We start from the raw sequence: 8,943 nt of genomic DNA, 5'->3' as shown, positions 1-8,943 counted from the left end.
CTGTACTTTTCTAAGATCCCGGGCTCTTTTCCCCAGGTTGCAGTAAGGAATAGATTTGCCACTGTGGGTTTCGTGCCGCATCTGTTTGTCAGTATGCGCTTCCTACAGCCTGACCCATCCCAGCGATTAGCATTTCATCCCACCGACGGTCACTTAGCACTCTCTCCTCCCGGCTCTTTTAGACACAAAGAGAATGTCTAACAAACGCAAACCAAATGGAACGTGTAAAAATAATGTACATTTTCGCTGTATTTTTAAGTTATTGACGGTCTAAATACAGTAATATAAATCTCATCCCTTTTCCTGTTTAATTTCACGCACTGGAGCGCGCCTCAGATCGGGGCTTTTTGGTGGCTTACCCCCGGGGCAGGCGGGCGAGGGTCCGGGCGGCCCCGACGGCGGCCTGGGGGAAGGGGAGAGGCTGCGGGATTCCCCCCCGGGCTGCCGCCGGGCTCTGGGTGGCGGGGGCTATCGGGCAGGGCCGCGCCTGCGGAGTGGGGCTGGGGGGAGCTCGGGACGGGACTCGCTGCCGTCCCCGGCCGGCGGGAAGGACCGGCCTGAGGGGACGCCTCGGGGATCCCGGCGGGGCGCGGGGACGAGACCGCACCCTGCGCCGGCGGACAGCCGTCCCGCCGCGGGGCCGGCGCTGGTTGTGGGGACCGTGCCGTCGGGGGGGCGCCCCCAGGGACCGGGCGTGGGGGGGCGGAGAGCGGGGCCGGGCCCCCGGCCACGGGGAGAGGGGGGCTGCCCCTGCCGCCCTCCGCGCGCCCCCCAGTCACTATCCCCGGTTCTCCCGCTCCAATCACCGCACTTGGCCGCGCTGCTTAAATATGCAGCGGAGACGTCATCTCCGAAGGTGGATCGGGCGTAAGTAGCCAATATCTATATAAATGTGGCCGAGGGGCGAACCGGCAGCAGCAGGCGAGCGGGGCCGGGCGGGCAGCAGCCGGCAGGGCCAGCCGCGCAGCGCCCGCAGCGGAGTCGCGGGGCGCCCGGCCCCCTGCGTTTGGCAGCCGCCGGGGCTGCCCCCCGAGCCTCCCGCGCCTTCGGCCCCCCGGGGCGGGAACCCGCCGCCGCCCCATCTCCCGCCGCCCGGGAGGAGGATGCTGGCGGGGCTCTCCGGGCCCGAAGCGGCGGCGCTGGCGCTGCTGGCCCTGGCGCTGCTGGTCGCCCTGTGCCGGCGGCTGTGGGCGCTGCGCTGGAGCCTCAGCCGGGACCGCGCCAGCGCCCTGCCCCTGCCCAAGGGCTCCATGGGCTGGCCCTTCTTCGGGGAGACCCTGCACTGGCTGCTCCAGGTAAGGCGCAGGGGGAGGGCGACGGGGTGGGAAGGGACTGGCGGGAGCCCCGGGCTGACCCGCAGCTCGTCCCCAGGGCTCCCGCTTCCACAGCTCCCGGCGGGAGAGGTACGGAAACGTCTTCAAGACCCACCTCCTGGGCCGGCCGGTGGTGCGGGTGACGGGCGCCGAGAACATCCGCAAGATTCTGCTGGGTGAGCACACGCTGGTCAGCACGCAGTGGCCCCAGAGCACCCAGATCATCCTGGGCTCCCACACCCTGCTCGGCTCCATCGGTGACCTGCACCGCCAGCGCCGCAAGGTGAGTCTCCCGGCTGCCCCGCAGGCCACACAGCCCAAGGCAGCACCTCCTGCCCAGGCTTGGGCCTCAGTGGCAAGTGGGACCTCCCGCTTTAACCACCTGCCTCTGTTCCCCCCTCTTCTCCTCCTAGATCCTGGCCAGAGTGTTCAGCCGTGCTGCCTTGGAGAGCTACCTGCCGCGGATCCAGAAGGTTGTGAGCTGGGAGCTGCAGGGCTGGTGCATGGAGCCGGGCTCCATCGCAGTTTATTCCTCCGCTAAAACCTTAACTTTCCGCATTGCAGCTCAGATTCTGCTGGGGCTCTGCCTGGAGGAAAAGCAGTTCAAGGACCTGGCCAAAACTTTTGAACAGCTGGTGGAGAACCTCTTCTCCCTGCCCCTCAACATACCCTTCAGCGGGCTGCGCAAGGTACTGCCGCCTGCCCCGCTCCCTCTGCCTGGGGGCGGGGGCCTGGGCCCCGGCTGCACAGACCCCCTGTCCCCAGGCCCGCCAAGGGGCACTTCCAGTGGGCCAGGACATCTGCAGCACCCTGTTCCAGGTCTGAGGGCCTGGTGTTTTGCCCACCCCAGCTGTCTCCCCTTCTCTCTGCACTTCTCACCTGCTCCTGGTTGGCTTCCAGCACCTCTGAGCACTGGCTCCAGCTCATTGTACAGTGCAGGGCTCCTCTCCTCCCTCACCCCACATGGTTAGTCCATCATCCCTGTTCCTGTCCCATCTCATCTCGCTTGGACTCATGTCAGCCCGTGGCAGAGGGGTCTGTGGGCATGAGCACAAAGGCAGCTCATGCACCTCAGGTTAGCACTCCCAGTGCATCTCAGGGCAGGCCCAGGACTTCAGACCTTCTTATGGTCCTTGGTCCCTTGTCCCCCAGCAGCACAGAGACAGCGAGGGGTCCTGGAGGGGAACATGGCAGAGGGACAGTCTCTGCCTCTTTCAACCTGCAGTTTCTTCCCTGCTGCCCTGCCCCACTTTGCCTGCCTCCCCACACTCCTGCTCTAGGTATTGGTCCTGTGCCCCACCCCTCCTCTCCCATTTCAGTCTGCATTCCCTCCTCTGGCTTTGGGTTCTCCACCCTTACCACAGCTCAAGTCTCCGGCCCCTTTTAGCCAGGTCTTGCCCAATCTCTTTATTTCCACTGTGTGCTCTGCCCCACGGGATCAGTTTACCAAGCCAGTCCCAATTCTGCCCCAGCCTCCCTGCTGCTCTTCTCCACCAGTTCAAAGCTCTTGTTTTCCCTGTCCAGTTTCCTTTTGCAGGTTGTCACCAGTGTGAGCTTTCACTCCCCATCCTATCCCTACCTGCCCCCTCTGAGGTCAGCCACAGCCTGTCTGGCCCCAGACCAACCTCTTCAACTTGGCGTTTAGATCCCCTTGTTTTTCCCCTTGGTCCCTGCCTCCTTTCCTTTGGCTAATCCTTCCTACCTCAAATCTCAGCTTTTGTATCTGCTTCCCAATACCTGGTCATGGCCAGTTTTTGTCACAAATCTCTAGTCCTTCTGGCTTTTGCAGGAGGCATCTTGATACAGAGCCACATACTCTGTGACTCCATCCGTCCCGCTTTGCAAAGAGATTGCTGATCACTTGACTTTGCTGAGATCTTACCTAAATGTTTTGCTGCACAGGAGTGCAACGCAACTGGAGAGGAGCTGGGTGTGATTAATGTGTCTTTATCTACTGTACCCTGGTAAAGCCACTCATTTGTTCCTGACTCAGATGTGCCTTGCCGCTTGGACTCAGTTTTATTAAGTTACCTCATCTTGGCCCTTTGGGCAAGCTGCTTTTGGACCTGACAGGACCGTGGGTTTGTTCAGCGCAGATGCCTCTGGATTCCATACCATGGGTTTACTGCTGTCTTTTTCTCTCAGAGTGTTTCTTAGAACTTGTCATATTTGTTTCACAACAGCAAGGCAACAGAATTTACAGCATTTCCCCCTAAACTACTGCCTCTTGCAAGGCTCTGGGGCTGGGCAACAGATGTAAACAGTTCTTGCTGTTACAGATCCTGGGATTAAGGATTGCCACACTTGGGGTCCCCCGGTCTCTCTGGAAGGTGGGGCGGTTCCTACGGCTCTCCTGAACTGTGTCTGCCTCCTGCAGGGAATCAAAGCACGGGACATGCTACATGAGTTTATGGAGAAAGCTATACAGGAAAAACTGCAGAGAAACAACCCAGAAGATCACAGCGATGCTCTGGATTTCATAATAAACAGTGCCAAGGAGCATGGCAAAGAATTCACCATGCAGGAGCTAAAGGTAAGGAGAACTCCCCCTTGCAGTGTCCCTTCTGACTCGGTGGCTGTTTGAGAGACCTGGGCTGAGGGGCAGGAGGAGGGTTGTGTGGGGACCCACCACCAGCTGCTGGCTCCTGCCCTCCTCTTACCAACTCTGAGGACGCCATCTCCAGCTCAAGTGAGAAAGCCTGGCCTTGGCATGCTCATATGCTCTTGTAGGATTGTGTCTCTGCGTTGGAAGAGAGCTGGTATTTAAAAAGGGAATAAATGTCTCTCCTACATTTTCCTCTTCATGGCCACCAGGCTTCAGCCTGACTCAGGATGCTGGTGGGGTTATGTGGCTGTGCTAAGGCTCTGTTCGTCAGCGTGCACTCTGTAACCTCCAAGATACTCTCTTGGAAATATTTCAAGCTAGTCGTGTGCTCCTCAAACATCCCCCAGCATCTGACATAGCGTGGCGTGTAGATCATGTCACTGTATTCCTCAGGGCTGCGAGCCCAGAAATCTCTGAGACAATATATCGAAATGGGTCCAGGGATGGAATGATGGATTCCGGGTCACTCCCTATCGCTTTGTCATTAATTAGATCATCTAGCTGGTGGATTGCTATGATGCAACATGATGCATCACTGTGATTTAAGGATGAACTCAGTAGTCTTTACTGACCCAAAACTACCAACTGAATGCGAAGAGTATTTTGCCAAAGATATTGGGGCAAAAATTGTCATTAGTGCTGCATCACTCATAGCTCCAGGTCACTTGGTGTCAGTGAGTGACAGATGACACTGCATTTATATAACAAATTTTGAAGCAGTTTTGCATGGGTACAGCAGCTGAACATAGTTTAAAAGTATCTGAATGTAGTTTAAAAGTATTGAACAGACATAGTTTTACCGTTCATTTAGACACAAGGAAAACTATCTAAAGACTAATGTTTTATAAATGTTTTGTAAAAGTGTAATCTCTAAATCTAAAATATTTGAAAGACTTTACAGTGACTATTAGATACACTTAGAACCAGCATATAGTCTTAAAGTAATTTGATTATAATTATTTATTATATTATTTATCCTAATAGAATGGAGTTTATGATAATATAATTATTTTTTCAAAATACTTGCCAGATTCAAAATGTGATTGATTAAGACTGATTAATCTCTGTTAGTATTCACATGGATATTACATACGAATAATTACATGATCTCTCATCACGTCCCTGGCTCTGACCACAAATGGAATAAAGGGATATTACATTTAACGTGGAGTGACATGACAAGTGACCTCAGGCCAGCTGATTCAAATGATAGTATATTCATATGCTGTCCTGTACTTTTACAGTTAGAAAATTTCTACCTTGTCTGTATTTAAAAGAATGACTTGCAAACCGAACTGCCTGTGCTTGCAATTATGGCACTATTCTCCACTCTAATAAAACGGTAGTAGAGTTCTCATCCAATGAAATGGTGTAATTGGATAAAAAGTCCAAAGCTGTCTCAGGGTCATGGATGTATCTGACTTTGAGAGACACTCCAAACACTGGCACACACGAGTTACTAATTTGCTTTTTGTTCAAATGATTTTGAAGGACCGTTTTCCCAGAAATTTTCCTAAATACACTGCTGGCATGAACTCAACAGGACCTTTGAAATGTAAAGGTCATTAAAAAGATATCACTTTGACAAAAGTATTGTTTTAAAACACTTAAAACCTTGGAAGGATGAAAAAACCGCAACCATCCTACATAATAGTGCTGTCACTGGCTGGCTGGGTGGAACTGTAACGCTGCCGGTCCTGCCTCCCAGGACAGGGAGTCGGGCTGTAGCACAGGGACAATACTGGTGAAGCTGTGGGAAGATGCTGCCTCCCAGTCACTGGTTTTATTGGCCTTCTAAAAGCAGGGAGGAGAAGTCAGCAGCTCAGTGTCACAACTTATGCAGCAGCACTGTCAGAGGTTGATGCAGGGAGTCATAAGGGCTGTTATTTCAAATCGCAGAGCCTGCCCTAAATTCCTTGCATGTCATTGAAATGTCTTGGGTTGTGATTGCAAGTGGTGGAACTCAGAGATTTCTTTTCATCTGGGCCTGCTGCCTTGGGAGGGTAAAAATTCCTGCTAACGCCAGCAGGAGGTGTGATAGGGGTTGGCAAGGATCCATTGTTTCGGAGGTTTTATTTCATCCGAAAGATGCTCTTGAGAGCAGCACTTCGGCAAAAGCCTCTAGTCCGGCCAATGTATGGCACTGGGGACGGTAGCAAAGAGTAATCCTTGTTACATTACCCTTGACCTTATCAGACTTGGCTCCAGGTACCTTCAGGCTTCAGGTGTCCTTCCTTGTGTTTTTGGCTTCACCTCTCCAGAAACTGGTTGTGTCCCAACAATTGAAAACCCAGATGCAATAGCTGTGTGAAAGGAAACTGCTCCGTTTCCCCGGGGGGTTTTGCTCCTCTTTGCCCCTGGGCTGGAGCCATTAGTGCTGGGTAGTGCCGGCCAGGCCCCAGCCCCTCCCAGGGTGGCAGCTCCCTGCGCTCCTCCCTCGGGCTTCTCCCGTGGCTTTTGGGTCTGACCTCTGGCCTCAGCGCTCCCAGCCCAGTGCTGCGGGGCCGCTGGCGCCTTCAGATGGTGCTGTAAGTTTGAGCATTACATTTGCTGTAAGAGCCGTGATATGCCATAACCCAGCTCTGGGCAACTCTTAACTTTCGGAAAACCATTTCCAAAAGTTGATCGCAGGGTGCTGCAAACAGCCCACAGCAACATGGTATGTGCTGTGCCATATAGACCCTGCAGGCAGACCCGGAAAACTGGGAGGCTGTGTGGGGGTCCGAGAGCCGGGACAAGGCACGTATTATGGATTTGACAGTGCTGTGGTCTATCTGAGCCGGTTAACCTCCTAACTTGTTATGGAAACATCTGCTACGGAGCTACCAGGAACACTGCTGCGCTTCAGGCTGTGAAGTTTGAAAAGCGAGCAAGTCCTTTGCCTGGGGTGTGCATCCCTGCGGGAGAGCTCCGTGCTGGCTACAGCCCTCCCGGGCTGACCTGCTGTAGCAGAGAGGTCTTTCTGCTTTCAGCTCCCTTGGTTTGAGTTCTCTCCCCAACAAGCAAATGGTCGATTGTAACTGGAGATGGATGAAATGCAACCCATTTTAGCTGCCAGCGCATCTAGGATTTATGCATAAACACAACCTCCTAACTCCTGGCTGGGCAGCAAGGTAAAAGCTGGGCACAACGGGGAATTGGCAGATGAAGGTAAAAAGCATAATGCTTGAAATGAACTTCACTCGCTATGCTAAAATGCATGTTAAAATGCTCCTTTAAAATTTTTAAATCTTGAGAGGGAAGCTCAGAAGAGCTGGATTGGAGGTGATGTGTACTCATCCCAGTTGTGTTTCTGCATCAGTCACTTGCCAAGTGGATATCCAGTTCGTACAGAAATGGAAGAACCTGGGTGCCTTGTTTTGGTCCCTGCCAACCCAGGGCAGGTGCAGGTTTGTGGAGAGTAGAGGGGGGACCAGGGCCCTCTGCACAGGGACAAAACCTGCAAAAGGTCAGAACAGTCTAAATCACAACTGGTTTAAAATGGCATTCAAACATGTCACCTTCCTTTTTCTCCCAGGAGTCAGCGATTGAGCTCATATTTGCTGCTTTTTTCACCACGGCTAGTGCCAGCACCTCTCTGATCCTCCTGCTACTGAAGCACCCCTCAGTGATTGAAAAAATAAGGCAGGAGCTGGTGTCTCACGAGCTGTGCCAGCAGTGTGAGCACTGCCCTGCGGGACCCTGCCCCGGCACCCTAACCACCCAGAGCAGGGACAGCAAGAAGCCACTTCCCCCCACGGCCAGAGATGCTCGCGAGGACCAGAGCCAGCTCCCGGGCCCAATGGAGGAAGGTTCCACCCAGCCCCACGCCCTGCCGGAGCCCACCGTCCCCCAGAGCAGTCCCTGCGCTGACCCCCCGCTCCGGGCGCCGTCAGGGCAGAGCTGTCGCTGCTCCTCGGACATCAGCCTGGACAAGCTGAGCCGCCTGCGCTACCTGGACTGTGTGATTAAGGAGGTGCTGCGGGTGCTGCCCCCCGTCTCCGGAGGCTACAGGACGGCGCTGCAGACTTTCGAGCTGGATGTAAGTGCCTCGCACGCCGACGGGCTGCTAGGGAGCTGCTGCCTGCCACTGCCTGCAAGCACCCTGTATCTGGCACAGTGGTGGCACTTGGCAGTCTCGCTCAGGGGAAGGCGGCACCCAGGCACCTCCGTGGGTCCCAGCTAGGCTGGGGAGAAAAGGAGCTGGGGAGCAGATGGGCAATGTGGTGGGGCTGTCCCCAGGCACCCTCTGCTCACCCTCCACTAGCAGGGCCGGCTGCACAGGTATGTAACATTGCTCGCCTTCCCTCTTCTCTCCTCCCCCCAGGGCTACCAGATCCCCAAAGGCTGGAGCGTCATGTACAGCATCCGTGACACACATGAGACGGCCGCCGTCTACCAGAGCCCTCCCGGCGGCTTCGACCCAGACCGCTTCGGTGCCGCCCGGACAGAGGCCGCGGGTCGCTTCCACTACATCCCCTTCGGCGGCGGGGCACGGAGCTGCATCGGCAAGGAGCTGGCACAGGCCATCCTCAAGCTGCTGGCCATCGAGCTGGTCAGCACGGCCCACTGGGAGCTGGCCACCCCCGGCTACCCCGCCATGCAGACCGTGCCCATTGTGCACCCCGTCGACGACGGGCTGCAGCTCTACTTCCGCCCCTTGCAGCCCGGCCGCGGCAGCGAGGCCTGAGCCAGGGGTACGCTGCCCTCCTCAGCCCCGGTGTCGATGCCCCTCCATGGCTGCCGGGGCCAGGTCTCTGCTGCCCCAGGCTGGGTATGGCACTGGGTCACTGCAGGGCAAAGCCCCAAAGGTCTTTTTATTTTTCCCCTCTGGTGTGCAAGCCAGTAGGGAGGGTCCTGCAGAGTCGTGCCCCTGAGCATCAGGGTGAGCCTCAGCCCCAGCCTGGGGACAAAACCCCCTGAAGCTGTTGTCGGGGAGCATCCCCCATGGGGCCTCGGCAAGCCCCTGCCCCACACAGGTCTCCAGCCACTGCAGATGGGGAGCAAAACACCCAGCCCCACAGCTAAGGCTCCCAGAGCTTTTCT

General features: G+C 55.7%; 1 protein-coding gene across 1 annotated transcript; it reads left to right on the top strand.

The window, feature by feature from the left end:
- Positions 1 to 347: 347 nt before the first annotated feature.
- CYP26C1 (cytochrome P450 family 26 subfamily C member 1) lies at positions 348 to 8,587 on the top strand (the record flags this gene model as incomplete). The annotated part of the gene is made up of 6 exons (XM_082002410.1): positions 348 to 1,295; positions 1,372 to 1,596; positions 1,727 to 2,002; positions 3,691 to 3,846; positions 7,436 to 7,939; positions 8,225 to 8,587. Exons 1-6 carry the CDS (start codon positions 891 to 893, stop codon positions 8,585 to 8,587), a joined length of 1,929 nt encoding a protein of 642 aa, XP_081858536.1. The 5' UTR covers positions 348 to 890.
- Positions 8,588 to 8,943: the final 356 nt, after the last annotated feature.

This window comes from Phaethon aethereus, assembly GCF_964289735.1.
Source record: "Phaethon aethereus genome assembly, chromosome: 7".
Lineage (NCBI taxonomy): Eukaryota > Metazoa > Chordata > Aves > Phaethontiformes > Phaethontidae > Phaethon > Phaethon aethereus.
The sequence above is the reverse complement of the archived record's forward strand: the minus strand, read 5'-3'. Positions and strand labels throughout refer to the sequence as shown.